This window comes from Vicia villosa, linkage group LG2 (genome assembly GCF_029867415.1).
Source record: "Vicia villosa cultivar HV-30 ecotype Madison, WI linkage group LG2, Vvil1.0, whole genome shotgun sequence".
Taxonomy (NCBI): domain Eukaryota; kingdom Viridiplantae; phylum Streptophyta; class Magnoliopsida; order Fabales; family Fabaceae; genus Vicia; species Vicia villosa.
In genome coordinates this window covers 88,691,489-88,715,545 of record NC_081181.1, presented here as the reverse complement: position 1 = coordinate 88,715,545, position 24,057 = coordinate 88,691,489, and the positions used below count along the sequence as shown (strand labels likewise).

Here is a 24,057-nt window from a genome sequence, read left to right as displayed (position 1 = left end):
CTCTCATAAAGAAGTTGAAAAACCGTTTGGAGGGGTGGACCAACCGCTTTCTTAATTTAGGAGGTAAAATTACTCTTCTTAAGTCCGTGCTTAGTTCTTTATCCATTTTCACTATGTCTTTCTACAAAATGCCTTCGAAAGTGGTTAAAAAATTACTTCTATCCAAAGCAATTTTCTATGGGGGGGAGCGGAGAACAAGAGGAAAATTCATTGGGTCAAGTGGAGGGATGTCAATCTTCCTTTTGAGAAGGGGGGTTTGGGCGTCAAAAACTTAGCATTGTTTAATGTGGCCCTCCTTAACAAATGGAGATGGAAGATCCTTCAAGGTACCGACGCTCTTTGGTATAGTATTTTGAAAACCCGTTATGGTGACTTGTCTCTTAGAATGATGGGTGGAGAAAAAGGGGCGGCCCACCGTAGTGGTTCTTTTTGGTGGAGAGATCTCTTAAATATTACTCATAATTCTTTTGATGATCCTATTGGTGAATGTAGTAGGTTTTCCGTTAACAATGGTTTCAATACTTCTTTTTGGCATGCAAAGTGGATTGGAGATTTTTCTTTGAGAATTCTCTTTCCGGATATGTATGAGGTTTCCAACTTGAAGCACGTTTCCGTGGCGGCAATGGGGGGTTGGAGCGATGGAGGGTGGTCTTGGGGGGATTTTGGTCTAGCGGGGAGTGATTTCACGGATGGCGTGGAGGAGTTGAGAGATTTGGTGGGCGGGGCGGAAGGGATGAGTGAGGGGAGGGATGATGTGGAGTGGCACTACAAGGATGATATGGACTTTTCGGTGGCTTCTTGCTATTCTTTCCTTATGAAGAGTCACATTCCTTTCGGCCCTCCTAATAAAGACGATGAAGCTTTCGGTATTTTGTGGAAATTGGAAGTGCCTTTCAAAATTAAAGCTTTCGGATGGAGACTTTTCCTTAATCGGCTTCCTACAAAGGATTTGTTATTGCTTAGAGGTATTCCGCTTCCTTTAGATAACATTTTTTGTTCCTTTTGTAGTAATGACATAGAAAAGTGTAGGCATACTTTTTTTATTTGCGACGTAGTCAAAAAGATTTGGAATGAGATTGCTTCTTGGGTTGGTTTGGGAAATAGGATGGAAGATGAGTGTTTATCGAGTTTTATGGAGTGGCACTCTTTCTTTAAACTCAAGAAAGTCAAGAGGTGTAAATTGGGTGTGGTTTGGTTGGCGATTACTTGGTGCCTTTGGATAGTTAGAAATGATGTGTGTTTCCGGAATGATGGTTGGAGCGTTAACAACATTGTTTGGAACATTAAATTTACGGCGTGTAGATGGTCTTTTTGTGGGAATATTACCGATACCAATTGTAATTTTTACGATTTTTGTAAGGATCCTTTATGCTTCCTTTCGTAAGGGCAATTGGTTGGTAATTTTCTCTTTTGGTTAGGCTTGCTCCTTGTATTTTGTATTTGGGCTTGAGAACCCCTAGTTCTCCTATATATATAATTCTTGCTTATGAAAAAAAAAAATACATATGCAATATAATTTTGACTGACCAATTATGTGAAAAATGTGTTTTGGTTAAGAAAAATCATTTTAAACCGTTTTTAAGGGTAAATTTATCTCCAACCCCCTTGTAGACACTTTCCACCCATATTCTACCAAAAGAATTACAGCAATTCTTGATCTGTTTATCACATCTCACGATATAATAGGAATTCTGCTAATATTTAGGGAGAACGCTGCATGAAGAAATGAAAGTGTAGGGATAAAATAAACATCAACGGAAAAAAGATTGGAAAACGTATGTTATTCGAAAAGCTAAGGAGATATTTTGACCATAAATTTTCATAGTTATTCTCTTGTAGTCTCATTTTCCCTATAATTATGACCAAATTCAACTAGCTACGAAAGTTCTATTAATAGATATCTCATAAAGGGTTTTTAGTGGTCCAAAATTAGTTCATTATATGGTTATAAAGATTGTGTTATAGGTGTATTTCAACATCACATGGGAGCATACTTAAGGGACAATGACACTTAGTTACGTCACACGAATAATGTTTTTACAAGAATTTTAAAATTCTTGAAAATAGAAATGGCAAAGAATTATCATAGAAGTGATCTTTTGTTCGATTTTTAAAGATTCTAACCACTTTACTGCAATGTGACACTACAATTGGAATATATCTTTCATATCACCTAAAATTAATGTTTTTGCCAAACAACCTGACTATGTTCATTATTCAGTGTGGTACAAACTAACTTTATGCATACGACCTCACAAAGATTCAGTTCTCTTTTAGCTCTCTTCCGTTATATATAAAGACCTGCCATTCATTGTTTAACCAAGACAACAAGCTAGTGAAGCATGTCTAGCTGAGTAAGTATTTGTTGATTTTCTCTTGGCGTTTCTCTGAATGCTTCATAGAATAGACAATTACAAGTTAATGATAGTTGTTATTCAATGAAGTGTTTGGGGGAACTCTTGGAGTTGATTCAACACTTTCGGAAATATACTTGTTTTTTCTTTTTCTCTTTTATTTAAAGAATTTATTTCAATTTTAGTATATCTATTTTTTTCAATAATAAAATTTTAATCTCTCAGTATACTATCTTTTGAGCAATAATTTTTCTCCCTGTTATTTATTCTCTTTCTATTTCATAATCTTTCGTTTTAATTTTATAACTAGTTGACAAGTTTTGATTATGTGACACCTTGTCATTAAGCCAAAGTGAATTAATTGCGGATTAAGAAGTCTGACCTTCTTCAAAGGGGCTTGTTGGTGTCTGATGTTCCTACGATTTTTTGGTTTGTTGATGGTGAAATTGACAGTATAAACTCTAGCTAATTTCTTTGAGTGGAGCTTCGTTGTGTGGGTGGAGCTCTTGGTTTTTTATCATATTGGTGACTAGTTGGGCGTTCCTTTGTTTTTTGTTTTGGGTTGTCTTCTTGTACTCTTATATGATTTTCAGCTCTATCGGTAATTTTTTTTTTAATAAGCAATGATATAAGAAATTGCACTAAATAGAGTTGAAACCCTTACAACGGGAACTCTAAATATAGTTGAAAAAGTTTAGGGGTAACTTGTATCAATCGTAAAAAATATTCCTAGTTGTAGAATCGCTATTACACAACCATCTCCAGGAGAAGAATAAAATGTTAAAAATGACCGTTTCAAAGCTAAAAGAAGCATCTTGCCAACTTGAATTGATTTTGTAATTGTGGTTGTATTTTTTCTTCTTTTATCTTTATTTATATTTAATTTTGCCATTCAAAACAAAGTAATAATTAAATTAAAATATTAAAATAGTTTGCTAAATTAAACAAAGTTTATAAAAAAAAATTCAAAAATGACAAACTAAAAACTCAATTCCTAATCAATTGTAAGCCCATATCAAAGTTCAATGATAAAGAATTAAAACTCTTCTTTTATCACATAGTTTGTTGATCTAAACATAAGGCTAATATATCGCGAGGCTGAGTACGTGCTCAGACTTAACCCTCAACTTTCTTTGTAATTTTTCCAATTTAATAGCCGATTTTTAGATAAAATCAGGAGTAAAATTAGTAAAAACAGGATGTGAAAACTAAAATAGATGAATAACCAATGACCCAGCCCAATTAATTATTTTTGCCCAGGCTGCCAAAAATTTATGACTCCACCACTGCTTGATGTAAGAACATATTTATTAAGATGGCCAATCCTAATTGATCATCTGACAATATCATCATGCGGAGATTGTAAAATATTGAAGTCAACCTATTAGATGTCGCTTAATAGAAATTGCATGGTGTAAGTCTTATTTTGTTCTTAGTTATTTGTTTATAAGTTTAGGTCTAGTAATGATTAATTCTTTTGGATTATCTTTCTTGCAATTAAAGTTGTTTGTAACAATAATGATAGAATGATTCAATTTATCAATAAAATTATGTTATGACACCTCATTTTAGCTTACCTCGGGTTGATTAATTCATTGATTAGATATGTCGTTCATAATTCCATATTTTATTCTAATGTCTAAACATCGAGTAACTCATGATATCAATCAGACACATGCAATAAAATTGCGAATGACCAATTTTGTGAAAAATGTGTTTTTGCTAAGAAAATCATTTTTAACCGATTTTAAGGGTAAATTTATATTCAACCCCCTTCTAGTCCCTTTTCACCCATATTCTACCAAGAAATTGCATAAATACTTGGTCTTTATAACACATCTCACGAATTCAAAAGTTGAGAATATGGGTAAGGATGATCTTAAGGGTGTTTACAATAGAGATGTTTTCTTCATAGAAAAATTATGCATAGTGAAAAGATAACATGTATGTTCACTTAATGTTGGATGTAAAAATACATTGGGTTGCCATCAAGTATGTTCCTTTTGTCCTAAAAATAAGCATCGAAGTTGTTGAAACATAAACCCTCCCTAAGAGATCAAAATAGTTATGAAACTATGAAAGATTCTTATGATTTGAATGCAAAGAATATATTGATTTTTACCTTGAGTGAAAATGTATATTATTTAATTTCACATTTGGGATACAGAAAATCTCTACCTAAAGAACCTATACATATTTGAATATGTAATGATAAAACCTTTATACAATGCTTACAACAAAAAAAATATTAGTTTTGTTGAGATTCATAAAAAGATAAGAATGGTCTTCGGTCACTAAATGCCTATAATCTAAACCAAATTTAAATTTTGATAGACTCACAACAACAACAACAACATTAACTTAAAAAATGTAAATAATTTAACTATATATGGATAAAGGTAATACCTTAACCCATGAGTTAGTAATGCCTTCGGAGACAATATTAAACATATGTGTCATAACATAGTATTCAGACGAATGGTTGTCAAGTTGTTTCGCGACTACAAACAATTTTCATGTAGTTACTAATTAATACACACAAAGCACAAGTAATACATTAGATAAATTAAAAGACTATCAACACTACGCCAAACAGCAGCTTTTACAGCGCTTTTTTTGGGCTTTTCGAGCGCTTAAAACCGCTGCCATAGCCAGCGCTGCGGTAGGTAAAGACATCGCTTTTTGGTACGCAAAAAGCGCTCTCTTAGCATCCCCTATAGCAGCGCTTTTTCTAGAAAAGCGCTCTCGTATCATCCTCTATAGCCGAGCTCTTTCCAGAAAAGCGCTCTTGTAGCATCCCCTATAGCAGCGCTTTCTCTAGGAAAACACTCTCGTAGCATCCCCTATAGCAGCGCTTTTTCCAGAAAAGCGCTCTCGTAGCATCCCCTATAGCAGCGCTTTTTCCAAAAAGCGCTTTCGTAGGTAGCGCTTGTTTTATCTTTTATGCTTTTTTTATTATCTTAGGCAGCGCTTTTAATTAGAAAGCGCTTTCGTAGGTAGACATATAAGAGCGTTTTTAAATGCGCTGTCGTTGCTAAATGCAGTATTTTAAAGTGCAACCTGTAATTTAAGCCTCCCAGTTCGATCTGTAATTTATATTTATTTTCAACCTGTAATATTTTTGACCTGTAATATATTTTCAACCTATAATATTTTCAAACTATATTTATTTTCGACCTGTAATATATTTTCAACCTGTAATATTTTCAACCATTATATATACCAATATAATACCATTATAATCCAAAATAAAATATATACACCATTATAGTTCAATTCACATGTTTACAATAGATACATATAACTAAATCATCTCTAACAATAACTAAATCAGAATATAAGCCCGAAATTCTCAAAATCCAACGAGCGCACGGTCCTGGTCCTGCAAAGTATGAACAGAACAACACGGTCAATTAAACTAACTTTGCAGAAACATCAACAATATTATTAGCAACAATTTCATGTGATTTGCAACTCAATCCACCAATGAAATTTGTCATCAATCCAGTCTCAAATCAAACTATCAGCACCACTTATTTAAGAATCAAACTCAACAACAACAAAAACAAAGTTCAGCACTCTTATTTAGCAAACAACAAACTTGATTCATATAACAACGTCATCATCGTCAATTAATATCAAACACAAAGTCATTATCAAAATTCGTCACACAGTAATGTATTCATAAAACTTTTCACATAATAATGTATTCATACCTATATGAATAGTCGCTGAATATAAAATTGACACAATTCCTCTTTGATTTCTTCCAACTTAAGTCTCGTGTAAAAAGCAGCATAGAATTCATCAAAGTACTACATAACAAAAACATAATATGCATGATTTAGTTAAATGTAATAAATTATAAGAAATTATCCTAAGTTATAAATCCATACCGTGATTGGAATCTCTAATTGATTTGTTTGAAGGATTTCTTTCAAAAACCTCAAAATAAAGTATCCGCAATCTGTACTGTTTCGCTGTTGCGGACACTACATAGAAAAACAAATAAGATTTTATAGTTGTCTTGTTTTATCAAGTAGCATAACTATTATAAACAAAATTGTGAAAATTAATGTACCTGCACTTTGATCCAAGTAATGTTGTTTGATTTAGTCCGGGATACTTGTGCGTCTCTTTGACTTCGGAACACTTGTATTTATCTAACAAATCTCACAAATAATTAAATATATAAATACACACGAATACTTAGAATGATTTCACTTACCTATCAATCGTTGACTTCATAGCCGGATAATTGGTCCACTCACCATCTACCGAATTCAGAAAATATACCACTTCTTTTATAGGGTTGATAGCAAGCAACAACCAGTGTGCTCTATAAATTAAAACAAAAGATTAGATGAACCAAGAATAAAAAACTAACCCTACTGGTCAGGTATTATACGCCCGAAGATACAGGCTTTCTGTATTGCTGGTGGTCATGAATCTATCTACTAAGTGCTGTCTAACTGAATCCAGTTCCATAGCAATTGTCTGTCCGCTGCAGTGGGAGGAAGACACGAAATGGAATCTGTTTGACAATTCAGTCCCGTGCAACACTTTGTCATACAACAACCTTAAATAAAAACATAATAAACATTAGACTATTTTCATTGAAATGTGTAAATAAATTGTTCAACTAATTAAATAATATATTCATCGGATTATCAAATCTATGAGTGAATATTATCGACGCCGGATTGGTCATGCATAAAAATCTCTTTCATGTCATCTAGTGCAACATTTTCGAGGAATTCAATACCAAAGACAGCTTCATCCATATTAATTTCACGGAAAGCACCTGTCGTCAAATATGACATATCAACAAATGTTTCGAGCATCTGATGGTGTCGAGGCACAAAAGCACCTCTTTTTGCCACGGCCTTAAGAGGACCCTTTTTCTTGGGTGGTACGCTACGAACTTGTTGCGTCACTTGTTGTGACCCTCGAGCAGATACCTAAAAATCATATAACTTAGGTAAATTATAAAATCATGCAGTTTTAGATTCAGATCATATATTAACAATTTAAATGTACCTCTTTTAGTGATGCAACAGACTCATCCTCCTGTAAAATCCCTTTACCCTTAATTGCGGGTTTTGTAGGAGTAGTCTAAAATTATCATGTAAAAAATAATTAACGTAACGGTTCAGAATTGACATTCGAAAACTAAATGATTCATAATGGTTTTCAACATACCTCATCACCAATGGAAATGAGGTCCGAGGGCTATGCAACAAATGACCCTATTGCATCTCACAACAACGTTGTCTCTGAGACCATGTTAGGTACCGGTAGCACCGCATCATGGTCTAATACAACATCAACTGATACATTCAGGTGTCCATCTGGGAGCGACCTATGGTGAAGTAAATCTCTCAAAGTGTTATACTTATAGAAATGCCCTAAACCAATAATAAATATAAAGTCATTATCATTACAGAAATAGAACAATTGTAAGAAAAAAGAATTTATAATTACCTCGGGAAATTTTCTTTGACAGTGGATACTAGCTTTATCACTAGTTTCTTTCACCGATGAAGTATTGCACTTTTCTCTCATATATATCTCTTTATCTCTTTGCAATTCAGAGACTTGTGCTTGTAATTCCTGCAATTTTTGCAACACTTCTTCATTGGTAGGATTTCTTCTCCTAGAATGCTTATAGAAAGAGGTTGGAGTCACACCATGACCTTTACCCCTCACCCGACCAGGATACTCAGAAACATCTAGTACTCTACTAAGTACGCTCCGATTATCCTGGTCCTCACCGGTGCATACGAATTGCGACATGGTCTCCTGTAATTCATTTACATTTCGAAAATTATTAGTGGAGATAAAAAATCAATTATATAATAATAAACATTTGATTTAATTAAAGACGCAGTGTTATACTTACACATTCATCATAAACTTTTTGAACATCGGGATCAACAGCTCGATTCTTGCCCATACGAGCTTCCTTCCATAACACATGTACTGGAAGTGAGGTTTCCTCACTTTTCGTCTCCTCTAACTATGCATTGACACAAATGATAAAATCGTCAATTACAACACATTTAGACAATTAATAAGAACATGGCATTTCTATTTACTTACAATTTTTTCCTCTAAGCGTGCATATCCTAAACGCCCTTTTATGTATGGACTCACGGGTTTTGATGCTCTCGCCCTATTTGTGGCACTTCTTTTCCGGAAAGCTTCATCTCTTTGATTTACAAACCCAACCCAATGTTCATCTTTAATGAAGATCTCATACTTTTTTGGACGTCCCGGGGCCTCTTCAAGAAAGTTTCCTTCTTTATTCTTAAGATAGGTGTTTGTTAAAAAAGATTTCCACACTCTATGTCTCTTTCCGGCCAAACCAAGTATGTAGCGTTTACGCTCATCTGGTATGTTAAAACACCTCTGCGAAAAAACATACGCATAGAGTGTGTTAGTATAAGTAATTTAAACAAATTATCGTCAAGATAATAACAACAACCATATATGATACCTTAAGCTCATCCCAAAGCATATCTTTTTTATCGTCCAACAGTTTTCTTTTCATATTCCATTTAGATACGGAGAATGGAATATGCATTCGAACAAGTGTACCAATGTAGCTTGTCAACTTTGCAGCTTTAGTACCAATTGCTTGGTTATCAGAATTCCATTCTAAATTATATATTAATCCTTTGTCTCTATCTCGAATGATTCCCTTCATAATGGTGATGCCTCGTGCAACTTCTGTTGCTGATGTATCAGATGGAGGATTTGTATCTAGAGCATCTCTATCTTGTGAGTTTTCTTGATTACTAGCCATTTGACCTGTATCAAACAAACTAAAGCACATTAGTACACTATTAATATTTAAACATGTATACAAGTCAAATGGAAGTGAAAGTAACTATGTACAAGTAAATCGGAATCGAAATCGGTGAAATCGGAATAAGTGTCAAAAATAGAAAGTTGTCGGAATTGAACGAAATTTGATTATGGACAGAAGCAAAACCGATAAAAAAACAGTCCCGAAATGCAAAGATAAGTGCATGAGCAGCTCCGGAATCGTCAAAATAGTATAGTTACATGTAAAGAAGTCGACAAACGGATACATGGTTCAAAAGTTATGTACAAAACGAAAATATGCACTAAAATCGGATGACAAGTATTGTAACAATCGGCGCAAAATTGAAAAAAACTATACAAATTGAATATATATATATATATATATATATATATATATATATATATATATATATATATATATATATATATATATATATATATATATATATACTAATTGAATACGAATATATAACTATACTACTTGTATCAAACAAACTAAAGCACATTAGTACTTTTGTCAAAAAAAGAAAGGTGTCAGAATTGAATATATATAGTACTATTACCTTTTTCACTAACGTCTCTTTCTTTTCTTGGTAGGAATATGTTCTACGCGTCTCTTAACAACGCAGACGGTTGGATTGATCCAAATACCCTCATTATGATCATTTCTATTACAAGATTCATTCTCATTATGATCGTTTCTTGTACAAGATTCAATGCCAACACCAATATCACCTTGATCTCCAATGTTTTCATCAATTATTTTGTTAGATAAAAGCATTATAGACCATCTTGTACTTGTCGGATCATTGACATAGAACACTTGTTTAGCTTGAGAGGCTAGAATGAAAGGCTCATCTTTGTACCCCACACTATTGAGATCCACTTGCAAAAATCCTGACTTATCCATTCGTATGCCATTATTATTTTCAACCCACTTGCAACCAAATACAGGAATCTGAAACTTCGCGTAATCAAACACCAAAATGCACTCGATAACCCCAAAATATGACAAATTTTCAAATTTTGGATTTAAGTCATTCGCACTTGATATGGGCATTGCTTCAGCTACCAAGGTAACACCACTATTTTGCATAGTACTTTTATCATCCTGTTCTTTAGTATAAAATGTGTATCCATTAATTGCGTATGCGCTATAAGAAAACACAATTATACTTGGACCATATGCTAAACATCTCAACCTTTTTGTTACTGAAGCAGGATCTGAACGATACTTTGAATAAATATGTTCCTTAAACCACGACATGAAACTTCGATTGTGCTCACGTACTACCCAATTTTCATTTCTATTTGGATTTAAACCTCGAAGAACACCCTTGTGCATTTCAACATACGGCTCAACCTCAATCTCATTGTGCAGAACATACAAATGCACTTGATCCCGTTCGACCATTGATATTGTCACAACTTTATTTCCAATTAGCCTTTTTCCTTCTTTTTTTTTCCCCGACAATATGGGATTTGGGGAGTCCAATTGATTGAACATTTGAGAGATATTCAGTACAAAACTCAACCGCTTCTTCAACAACGTATCGTTTGGCAATACAACCCTCCGATCGACTTCTGTTTTTCACGTACCCTTTTAATATTTTCATATAACGTTCAGCAGGGTACATCCATCTTATATAAGCGGGTCCGCACAATTCTGTCTCTTTCACAAGATGAACGGCTAGATGAACCATTATGTCAAAAAACGAGGGAGGAAAATACATTTCAAGATCACATAAAGTAACAACTATTTCTTTTTGCAATGTTAGTAAGATTGCGGAATCGATCACCTTACTACAAATTGACCGAAAGAAAAAACACAGTTTAGTTATTGCGCTTCTTACTTTTTCTGGAAAAATAGAACGTATACCTATTGGTAGAAAATGTTCCATTATAACATGGCAATCATGCGTCTTTAAACTCTTTAACTTGAGGTCTTTCATGGACACAAGTCTTCTAATATCTTATGAGTAGCCTTCTGGAACTTTAACTTCACCGAGGAACTTACACAATATTTTCTTCTCCTTTCTAGATAGAGTGTAAACAGCAGGTGGCAGAAATATTCGTCTTCCTTTCGTCACGGATCCCAATTCAGTTCTCATTCCCATTTTTACCATGTCCTTCCTTATATTAAGGCCATCTTTAGACTTTCCTTGTATATTGAGTAACGTACCAATAACATTGTCAAATACATTTTTTTCAATATGCATAACATCGAGGAAATGTCTTACGTATGACTTCCAATATGGAAGTTCAAAAAAATTGACCTCTTCTTCCACTCACCCTTGACAAGTAAATATGCAAAAGGCTTGCCAAACTGAGTGCTCACATCTTTCACCTTTTCAAAAATTTGATCACCTGTCAAAAAAGGCGGGCTCTACGTTGTTCGGCCTTTCCATTGAATGCTTTTCTCCACCCACGGTAGTGATGATTAGAATTTAAGAATCTATGATGACCGAGAAAGACATTCTTCAGACAAAGATCCAATCGTGGCGTATCGGTTTCATCTTCACAAACAAGACACGCTTTTTGACCTTTATTGTTGTACCCTAATAGATTTCCGTATGCTGGAAAATCATTAAATGTTCTAAACAACATCGCCCTCAAGTTGAAACTTTATTTCCTATACCCATCATAAGCCTCCACACCGTTCTCCCACAAAAACTTTAAATCTTCGATTAAGGGTGCCAAGTATACGTCTATGTCATTCCATGGTTGCTTAGGCCCAGAAATTAACATAGATAACATCATTTACTTACGCTTCATACATAGCCACGAAGGTAGGTTATAAATCATAAGAATCACAGGCCAGGTGCTATGCGAGATACTTTGAATACCATGCGGGTTCATTCCATCAGTAGACAATGACAAGCGAAGGTTTCTTCCTTCTTTTCCAAATTCAGAATAATCATTATCAACTTTCATCCATTGTGGTAAGTTTTCCCGATGTCGCAACTTTCCATCAATAATTCTTTCATCTGCATGCCAAGTCAAGTGTCTTGAATCAGTTTCACTATGATACATGCGTCTAAATCTTGGAATTATAGGAAAATACAATAAGACTTTTGTCGGAGACAACTTTTTCTTATATCGAGGGGCACCGCAATTAGGACACTCATTCAACGCTGCATACTCGTTTCGAAACAAAACGCAATCTTTTGTACAAGCATGTATCTTATTATAGCTCATGCCAATAGAGGACAACATCTTTTTAGCCTCATACGTTCGATTGGGAAGAACATTATCCTCAGGTAGCATATCTTTCATAAGGGCTAATAACTATGTGAAACTTTTATCCGACCATCCATTGTCCGCCTTTAAGTTGTACAACTTTAACACCGCAGACAATCTTGTGAATTTTGTACAACCATCATACAACGGTTTCTCTGCATCGCTTACCAACCTCTCAAACATTTTGGAACAATCCTCAAGATCTTCTTCAAGCGCTTCTGCAATCTCTTCGACTCGATCATAATCATATGTGTCTGTGCAATTGTCGTTGAAGGATATGTCGTATTATACCTCGACTCAACATTCCCGTTACTTTTCTCACCATGCAAATTCCAACATGTATAACTTCTATCAATTCCAAACTGTAGTAAATGCGATGCCAACTGAACTGCGTCAACCTGACCCCCATAACAGCAACCCAAGCAAGAACACGTCATTCGACTCGGGTCTTCGACGTGCACAACCGCAAACTTAACGAATTCTGATACCCCTTTCTCGTACTCTTTCGACATTCGATTTGATTTCATCCATGTCTTAATTAATCTAAACAAAAACAACTAATTAAGGCATAACACAGTATATACAGAATGAATCTGGATCAATAAAACGCAACATATATATTCACGCAATTTCAGACAAATTCATCACAATACCAGTAATTTGAGAAAGAAATTTACCTCGGATTTTACCAAACTCAAGAAAACGTAGAGATTAAGCGCTGTACGTCAAACTAGGTCGGGAAACGGTGCTAATTCAAAGGAAAGAAAACTTCTATTATAAAAAATTTCATACAATAAAAACCGACTCAACCACTAATTAGTTTATATACAAATGATGCTTGAATGTGTGTATGTAACTTAGGTATCATTGATACACTGTTCTAAGTATGTTGCTTGTGTTTCAAGCTATTGTTCTTGATCAAAGCTTTTAGGAAAGATCAAAGTTTCTTTATTAAGAAGTTCATGATCTAGTGTTTCTTGTAATTAAAGATTAAGGTAAAAGGCCTTCAATAACAGTAATTGGGATTGTTATTGTGAGACTTAACTACGGTGATTGGAAGTGAGAGGGATTTCTCTTATCTAGGAAGTTCTTAGGTAGAAGTTGCACTATGTAGGGATTAAGTGAAAAGTTGTAAACTGGAGGTTGCTTGGCTTCGAACTGATACTGCTAATAGTGGATTTCCTTCCTGGCTTGGTAGCCCCCATAGTAGGTGGTGTTGTACACCGAAATAGGTTAATAACTATTTGTGATCAATTACTTTCTAGCATTGTTTTTAAATCATGGATATTTTCCCATTGCATGATTTGAAGACATTGAATATAACAATATTAAATGGAAAGCCTACAAAGCATGAGCATGAATTAATGAGACCAAAAGCAAGTGAAGCTAATGCAACTAAAAAATAGGAATCAAGAGAAAAAAAATGGAAGCATCTCCGAAAGGCCTCTACTTCTAAAGCCAAGGTAAAAAGGAAGATGATGAAAGTACTAGTAATGATAATCATTTTAATAAAGAAGAGATGGGTTTGTTCGTGAAACGCTACCATAAGTACATCAAAAAATATCGTCTTAAGCATTAACTTGGAATTTAATAAAATTTATAACATATCATCTATCAAAGAATATCGAAGACAAAAAGAAGGATGACAACTATGTCCTTTTTCTTTTGACATTTCCTTCTATTTTGAAATTATCCTCCAAGTCGTCATTGAGTGGATAAGGCGGACAATATATATGACTTCCACTTTTGTATTTGTTTGAGGTGGTGACTTTTACCTGAAAGAGATAAATATAAGCTTCTTGAATCTCGGATGCGATTCTTCCCAAAGAACCTTGAAAGGAGGAATCTCTTTCTTCTTTAATGTCTTAGATGTGTGATCTAGGATCTGACTTGGTTGAGGTTTGAATGAAAGATCTGCTTATACCACAATAGTATCTGGAAGAACGGTCTGAAGAAGGTCAAGAATGAATCTCCGAAGTTGAGACACATTAAATGCATCATGCATACCGAGGAGTGAGGGTGGTAACATCAAACGGTAAGCTACTTCACTGATTCTCCCAATGATATGATATGGTCCAATATACCTTAGACTCAACTTTCGCGATTTAAAAGGTTCATTCAATCTCAATCTTGGAGTAATCTTTAGGAATACATGATCACCTTCTCTAAACTCTAAAGGTTTCCTTAAATGGTCTGCATAACTCTTTTCAGGATCTTGGGCCCTTTACATCTTATCTTGTTTCATCTTGATATTTTCAGTGGTCTCTTAAATAATTTTGGGTCCTAATATTCCTTTTTCACCAACTTCAGACCAACAAAGTGGACTTTGACATCTCCTTCCGTAAAGAGATTCATATGTAGCCATGTCAATACTATAATGGACACTATTATTGTATGGAAACTCAATTAATTGTATGAGGTCTTTCCAATTTCCTCCACTTACAAGCACACACGCCCTTAACATATCTTCCAAAGTCTGAATCGTCTTTTCGGTTTGACCGTCCGTCAGAGGATGGTTAGAAGTACTCAAGCACAACTTCGACAATCTGGCGAGGTGACTAGCTTTGTTAGTGGTATTTACTGCTAGGAATTCGGCTAGCTTGATTAATCGATCTACAATCACCCATATCGAATCATAACCACCTTGAATATGCGATAACTCTACTACAAAGTCCATAGAAATATTATCCCATTTCCACTCTTGAATATCCAATGGTTGCAACAACTGCCACTAAATTTAGAAAATAGTAAAAATCCATTACTATGGGTTTGCAGTTTAATCAGCAATTATATGGAAATTTTTAAAATTATTTATTCCCTATTTATGTAGTTAAAACTGCCGTAAAAGTATAATTTGCCACAAATCGCATTACTAACAGTTGATTATAACAGTTGCGAAAATACCTCTTGACGCAGTAAACAATAACACTTTGAAATTGCTGCTAAATGAATACTACGGGAGAAAATCACCGCAGTTATACTATTGAACCGCCGCAAAAAGCTCTTTTTAATGTAGTGTTGTAGTTTTTAGTTTGTTATTTTTGAATTTTTTATAAACTTTGTTAATTATTTTAATCTTTTAATTTAATTATTACTTTATTTGAATGAAAAAATTAAATATTAATAAAAATAAAAGGAAGGAAAAATCAAACAAAAACAATCAGATTAAGCTCGAGCAAAAAAAGTGCCTATAGATCTGAAAATCAAGCAAGAGTCCAAGAAGACAAACACCAAAAATCAGAAATGAATGAACACCCAACCAACCATCAACATGAACAAAAATCAAGAGCTGCAGCCACACAACGAAGCTCCACCCGAAGAAAACTAGCTAGAGTTCAGACAGCCAAATCCACCATCGACAAACTAGAAATTCGCAGCAACACCAGATACCACTGAGCCCCTTTGAAGAAGGTCATACCTCTTAATCCGTTATTAAATCACTTTGGCTTAATGACAAGGTGTCAGATAATTAAAAATTGTCAGCTAGATGCAAAATTAAAAGGGTTAAGTATGTTTTTGTCCTTATAAATATCTCAAATTTTATTTTTAGTCCCTATTAAAAAAATGACATATTTTAGTTCCTATAAAATTTTTATCGATACAATTTTAGTCTCTGCTATTTTTTAAAATTTTGAAAACTCACTACGCCAAATTTGGCTTTTAGCAGCACCCCTACGAAAGCACTTTTAGGAAAAGCGCTGGCATAGGCTTCGCTAAAGACAAAATTAAAAAACACGCTAAAAAAGCGCTCTAATAGTGGGGGGTATGAAAGCGCTTTTAAGAAGCGCTCTGGTAGGGGGGGGTTATGAGAGCGCTTTTCAAAAGCGCTCTGGTAGGGGGGGTACGAAAGCGCTTTACAAAAGCGCTCTGGTAGGTGGGGGGAACGTGGGGGGAACGAAAGCGCTTTTCAAAAGCGCTCTGGTAGGGGTGTTTAATGAGAGCGCTTTTTGTCAAAAGCGCTGGTATAGCCCAGGCTATGAGAGCGCTTTCCAGAAGCGCTTTAGTAGCCTTATTACTAAAATTAAAACCAAAAACACGCTTCTACTGTTTCTCACTTTCTCTCTTTCTTTTTCTCTCTGCACGCGAACCAGAAACCCCAGTACCCCTCACCGTCGTCGGTCCTCCGTCAACCACCATCGCGCGAACTTCTTCTCCTCCGTCCACCACCATCGTTTCGTCTCCGTCTCTTCTCCTCTGGTAGCAACTTGCTTTGCGCCACCCAGGTATCACACTTCTCATAGCTTTTAACAAAACCCTAGATGTATCAATGTATCCTTGTGATTCTGAATTTGATGGAATGCTCTTTTCTTAAGGCCTTTGATAGGGTTTTGAGTTCTGTTGGAAAAGAGAAGTGTATTCAGCTTGTGATTCTGAATTTGATGAAACTTCTATTATATTTATCTTCCTTCTTTTGTCATGTACTTCCACTTTCTTTAGAATTGCCAGTGCTGTAGTTGAAATGAGGTGCAGAATTGCTCAATGTTTAAGCCATTATAAGATTAATAGTGTAGTTAGTTACTGTAATAATTCAAAAGAATATAATTTTCTAGTATAAAGCTATACATGAGTCTATGAAAGTTTTAATTTATTTAAGATCACAAAAGAATAAGTTATTTTATTTGTTTGTTTGAAGTGTTGTGCAAAATGTATGAGTAATGTTTTGTTGAGTTTAATCATTTATATTTTGTTTGTTTTGGATCATAAGATTTGGAAGTGTTTATAGTACAATTGAGAGTACTGATTATTTCCTTAGTATCTTAAACTTTGTTTGGTCGGATAAGCCAAAATTGTCCACCGGTGTCACATACTGTACGCTTAAATAACTCCATTTGTGACATAAATAAAGATTTGTGTTTAGTGTTGATACCAAGTGTGAGCCTCATGCTAAATCTAACATTTGGAAAAGTATCTTGATGTCGAAGAGAGAATTTGGAGTTGTCAACAAGGGACTTATCAGAAAAAAACTGAATATAAATTATATAATAACCGATGCCCATCATATATTTGGGCATAAAACTGAATATAAATTATATAATAACAACAACAATAACCCTAGCTAGTACATACATAGCTATATAGATTTTGGAATTTGATAAAATATATATTATATACTTTTATTTATATATAATAACTCTATGATATATATGTTGTGTGTGTATGAGATTGAGAGTGATGGTATATATATATTGTACAATAAATTGGCTTGTTCAAGGATGCCAAGTACTGTAAAGTATGAGAATGACAGCACATAGAGAAATTAAATAATAAATAATATATAATAATAGTAATAATATATACCTTATGAGAGTTGAATTAATGAGGAAGAGAGAAGGTAAAGAATGAAACAAGAGTGAGTTAATGTATATAGACAAGGATGATTCATAAGGTTTGCTTTTGAGCAAAAAGTTTTATAGCTTCGTGTTAGTAGTGGTGTATTTAATTAACTGCATCGTGTGTCTTGTGTTAGTAGTGTTAGTAGTGGTGTATTTAATTAACTGCATCATGAGCTATTCACCCATTCTTATTATAATCATACATTGAATTGAATTTCTTGTATAGGTCTGACTGGATTGATAACTTTGGATCTCTTTGGAGCTCGTATCATTGACTCTGGTACTACATATTTAGGAGTATGTACACACATCAAACTATTGTTGATTTCCTTTGTTCAATCGATTTTGTCTTGGTGGTTACTAACTTTGTGAATTTGCTATAGGGGTAACTTGTGTATAGTGAAAGTTTGATCGTTTCCCAGCCTAGTTCGACGTTTGGCGTTTTCTTGAGTTCGGTAACATCCGAGGTAAATTTCTTTCTCAAATTACTGGTATTATGATGAATTTGTCTGAAATTGTGTGATTATATATGTTACGTTTTATTGCTTCGGATTCATTCCGTTTATACTTTGCGTTTTGACAGAAACACATTAGTTTTATGTGTTTAGAGAGTTAATATAGGAGGTACTTACTAACTTTGTGAATTGAATTCGCCATAGGGGTTACTTGTGAAGAGTGGAAGTTTGACCGTTGTTGTTTAGCTTAATTAAGACATGGATAAGACATGGATGAATTCAAACCGATTGTCGAAAGAGTACGAGAAAGGGGTATGGGAATTTGTTGAGTTTGCGGTTGCGAACTCCAAAGACCCGCTTCGAATGCCGTGTCCTTGCTTGGGTTGCTGTTATGCCGGGGGTAAGGTTGACGGGAATCAGTTGGGATCTCATTTACTACGGTTTGGAATTGATAGAAGTTATACATGTTGGACAATGCATGGTGAGAAAAGTACCGGGAATGCTGGGTCGAGGTGTAATAGGAAGTATGCTTCAAACGACGATTGCACAGACACATACGATTGTGATCGAGTCGAAGAGATTGCAGAAGCGCTGGAAGAAGATCTAGCGGATTGTCCCAAAATGTTTGAGAGGTTGGTAAGCGATGCAGAGAAACCGTTGTATGATGGTTGTTCAAAATTCACAAGATTGTCTGCGGTGTTAAAGTTGTACAACTTAAAGGCGGACAATGGATGGTCGGATAAAAGTTTCACAGAGTTATTAGCCCTTATGAAAGATATGCTACCAGAGGATAATGTTCTTCCCAATCGAACGTATGAAGCCAAAAAAATGTTGTCTTCTATTGGAATGAGCTATGATAAGATACACGCATGTCCAAACGATTGCGTTTTGTTTCGAAACGAGTATGCAGCGTTGAATGAGTGTCCTAAATGTGGTGCCCCTCGATATAAGAAAAAGTTGTCTCCTGCTAAAGTCTTATGGTATTTTCCTATAATTCCGAGATTTAGACGCATGTATCGTAGTGAGACCGATTCAAGACACTTGACTTGGCATGCAGATGAAAGAATTATTGATGGAAAGTTGCGACATCCGGCAGACTCACCACAATGGAGTAAAGTTGATACTGAATATCCTGAATTTGGAAAAGAAGCAAGAAACCTTCGGTTGTCATTGTCTACTGATGGAATGAACCCGCATGGTATTCAAAGTATCTCGCATAGCACATGGCCTGTGATTCTTATGATTTATAACTTACCTCCGTGGCTATGTATGAAGCGTAAGTACATGATGTTATCTATGCTAATTTCTGGGCCTAAACAACCAGGGAATGACATAGACGTATACTTGGCACCCTTAATCGAAGATTTAAAGTTTTTGTGGGAGAGAGGTGTGGAGGTTTACGATGGGTATAGGAAAGAAAGTTTCAACTTGAGGGCGATGTTGTTTGGAACAATTAATGATTTTCCAGCATACGGAAATCTATCCGGGTACAGCAACAAGGGTCAAAAGGCGTGTCCTGTTTGTGAAGATGAAACCGATACGACACGATTGGCGCTTTGTCAGAAGAATGTCTTTCTCGGCCATCGTAGATTCTTAAATTCTAATCATCACTACCGTGGGTGGAGAAAAGCATTCAATGGAGAGGCCGAACATCGTACAGCCCCGCCTTTTTTGTCAGGTGATCAAATTTTTGAAAAGGTGAAAGATGTGAGCACTCAGTTTGGCAAGCCTTTTGCACATTCAATTGTCAAGGGTGGGTGGAAGAAGAAGTCAATTTTCTTTGAACTTCCATATTGGAAGTCGTTGTACGTAAGACATTTCCTGGATGTTATGCATATTGAAAAAAATGTATTTGACAGCGTTATAGGTACGCTACTCAATATACAAGGAAAGTCTAAGGATGGCGTTAACATAAGGAATGACATGGTAAACATGGGGATGAGAACTGAATTGGGGCCCGTGTTTAAAATATTATAAAATATTTCTTAACCAAATTATAGAATTTTTTATAATGAGAAGAATTAAATATAAATTTCTTAAATTTCAAAAGATAATGATAAAAGTAATGGAAATCTCGACTTATAAATCAAGTTTTGAGTTTCTTTTTTTTCGAATAACTTTTTATAACGTTCTGAACATGTCTGCAAAATAATCATTCAAAAATACACATCAATTTAATAGTAGGGACTAAAATTACGTGCATGATAATTTTATGGGGATCAAAATATGTCATTTTTTTAATAGAGACTAAAAATAAAAATTTGAGATATTTATAGGGACCAAAAACATACTTAACCAAAATTAAAATGAAGAGTTATGAATAAGAAAGAGAATAAATTAAGTGGAGCAAAATTATTGCCCAAAAGATATTGAGATATTAAAGTTTTGTTGTTGAAAAAAATAGAAATATTAAAAATGCAATTATTTCTTTGAATAAAAGAGAAAAAAAATAAGACAAGTATAATTTCGAAAATGTTGAATCAACTCCAAGAGTTCCCCCAAACACTTCATTGAACAACAACTATCATTAACTTGTAATAACTAATTGTCTATTTTATGAAGCATTCGGAGAAACGCCAAGAGAAAATCAACAAATAATGCCTCAGCTATACATAGTTCACTAGTTTGTTGTGTTGGTTAAACAATGAATGGCAAGTTCTCTATATATAACTGAAGAGAGAGTATGTTGAAAAGACAAAAAGAGAACTGAATCATTGTGAAGTGGTAAACATAAAGTTAGTTTGTACTAGGGGTGGCAAAATGGATGGATTGGATGGATATGGATTGGATTGTTAATGGATGGATCCAAACAATCCATTAATCCATTATGATCCACTAAAATTTCTTTTAAAAAATCCAATCCAATCCATCCATTAAAAAATATAATCCATCCGATTCATCCATTAAGCTATTTTGAACGGATGGATATCCATCCATCCATTAAATTAATTTTATATTTTTTACAAATTTATTTTTCTAACTTTACAAAAAAAGTTGTTTTTTTAAATTTCCTTTAAATAATTTTTAACTCTAATTATATATATATATATATATATATATATATATATATATATATATATATATATATATATATATATATATATATATATATATATATATATATATATATATATATATATATATATATATATATATATATATATATATATATATATATATATATATATATACTTCGTTTATGGACTTGATAAAAAATCAAACAAGTATAATATACAAGTTTTTTTCTGATTACATTATTTTTGGTGGAACACACTACAAGTTAATTTTAAATACAAACAGACAAATTTCATTTTAGTGAAATATAGCCAAAGTTAAAAAACAGAGTAATGACTAAAGCTTATTCCAGTGCGAGAGATTGGTAAGGACGCGTTTAACTTTTTTAAAAAGCAACAAAAGAATTTTACGATGAAACAACACCTTGAAATCAGTTATAAGTATTTAAATACTGATATATATATATATATATATATATATATATATATATATATATATATATATATATATATATATATATATATATATATATATATATATATATATATCTCACAAAATTTTAAAAAATAATTATATTTTTATTTTTATATAAATAAATTTTTATTTGATTAAAAATATTGTCCATTAAAATAAAGAATCAAATAATCCAATGGATTTTCAAAATTTGTTGGATGGATTGGATCCATCCATAACTTTAAATGGATGGATTAGATCCAATCTATTAAGTAATATTTTCTCTAGTGGATAAATTGGATGGATAATTTAGTGGATGGATCGGATGGATTTGGGTTTAGTGGATTGGATTGCCACCCCTAGTTTGTACCACACTGAATAATGAACATAGCCAAGTTGTTTGGCAAAAACATTAATTTTAGATGATATGAAAGATATTTCCAATTGTAGTGTCACATTGTAGTAAAGTGGTTAGAGTCTTTAAAAATCGAACAAAAGATCACTTCTATAATAAATATTTCCCATTTCTATTTTCACGAATTTTAAAATTCATGTAAAAACATTATTCGTGTAACGTAAATAAGTGTCATTGTCCCTTAAGTAGTTTGCTTCCATGTGATGTTGAAATGCACCCGTAACACAATCTTCATAACAATCTAAAGAACTAAATTTAGACCACTTAAAATTTTTTATGAAGAACTAAGTGAAAAGAAAATATATGTTTAGAATAAGAAAGTGATATATTATTTTTAATATTTATATTTTTTTAGAAGTTACTTATATGAAATAATTCTATTAGAATTAATTCTGCCTCAATTAATTTATAACGAACAAGATTTGAAGTGAGATTAAGTCTACTTCAGTGTGACATGTTTAGTGATGTTTCAGCCACTCAGGATATCTTGGTTCTTCCTCTTGTCTATGAGAGTTTGGCCCTCTCTAAAGTTGTTTTTATATCCTAGCATCTTCTTGTAGAGAAAGTTTCTACTAGAGTTAACTTGTTTAGGCATAGGGTGCTGGTAGACCCTCAGGGAGTGATATATACGTTGTGTGGGAGGGGGAGTGACTCTGTACCCAATTGATTGTGTCTTGCGATCTGAAAATGTCTGTTTGGTAAGAGGCTTTATGTGGCTGGGGTGGAGTTGTGTTCATCCTAAGGATCATAATACTATTTTCTTGGTTATAGATCATTTGGTGGTAGGTCTAGGGTGAAGAGGGGCCTAGTTATGATTTGACTTTTAATATGGTTTCATCAATTTGGAAACCCCGAAACTGTATTGTATTTTTAGGCTCTTCGATCACAGGAAGAGAAGTGGAAGATAAGAGTATATTCTTAACTTTTAAATAAATGGTATTTTAGTAGGCATACATGAAACTCTTGTTGTGCTTTCTCTAATTGGATTGAGAACCTTATAATTTGTATGAGTTGGGAGAGAGATGAGTAGTTCTCGCCTTGCGGTTGTGAGCCTGAAGGTATGAATAATTTAATTATGAGTGACTAAATTTTCTTAGATTAGACCTTCTGAGATAAATTGATTTAGTACTATTCTTTAAATTTTTCATTTTTAGTACTATTCAGTTAAATTTGTTGTTAATATCTTTTGCATGATGATCTATGTATGAATTGATTCTAAATTGTGAATGATTACTAACCCTAATTTATTTTAATTAATCGTAAAAATTAGTAATTATAAAGAATTATAAATTAGTAATTAACGTTTGATAAAAAATATGTTTTAATTTCTAATTCTCCTAAGGAAATAAAGTATTGTTATTAAAAGACGGAGTTATACATTAAGGGGTTGGGTATAAACATTTTGTTAATTCATTCTAATACTTGAAGGACAATTTTAAAGAATAGACACAATTAGCAAATAGTGATAAATAAAACGTTAAGAAATACTTGATCGTTTTTAATATCTTTTTACTTTCATATTTTTATTTTATTTTCTGCTACAAATCAAACTTTTGTGAAAAAAAAATTAAATAACCAAGTTTAAAATTAAAACTACTTAAAAAACCATCATTTCAAAAAAAAAATACTAAAATGTCTAGGTTTGACAGACCCCTTAAGGGTATGCGCCAAACCATTTGGTGCAAGAGAATAACATTTAGATGATGTAGCCATTTGAAATGGCGCATACACTCATGCAAACCATTCAAAATGGTGCATGCTTGTACCCCACATTAGGTATGCCATTTGAAATGGCGCCTATGTGTGGGGTTCCTTTTTTTTCATTAATTTTAATTAATAAATTTGGACCCATATGGGCTAGGGAACCAGATATTGCAACAACGATTGAAATAAATAAACCCCGAAATATTTTTTTATTAACTTGAACAACACGATACACCGATAACAACTACTAATAAACC

The 24,057-nt window shown here is 33.6% G+C and overlaps 1 protein-coding gene across 1 annotated transcript; it reads left to right on the top strand.

Annotated features, from left to right (window-relative positions):
• Nucleotides 1-388: 388 nt before the first annotated feature.
• LOC131649541 (uncharacterized) lies at nt 389-1,384 on the top strand. Its single transcript, XM_058919301.1, has one exon. The coding sequence runs from the start codon at nt 389-391 to the stop codon at nt 1,382-1,384; it is 996 nt and encodes a 331-aa protein (XP_058775284.1).
• Nucleotides 1,385-24,057: the final 22,673 nt, after the last annotated feature.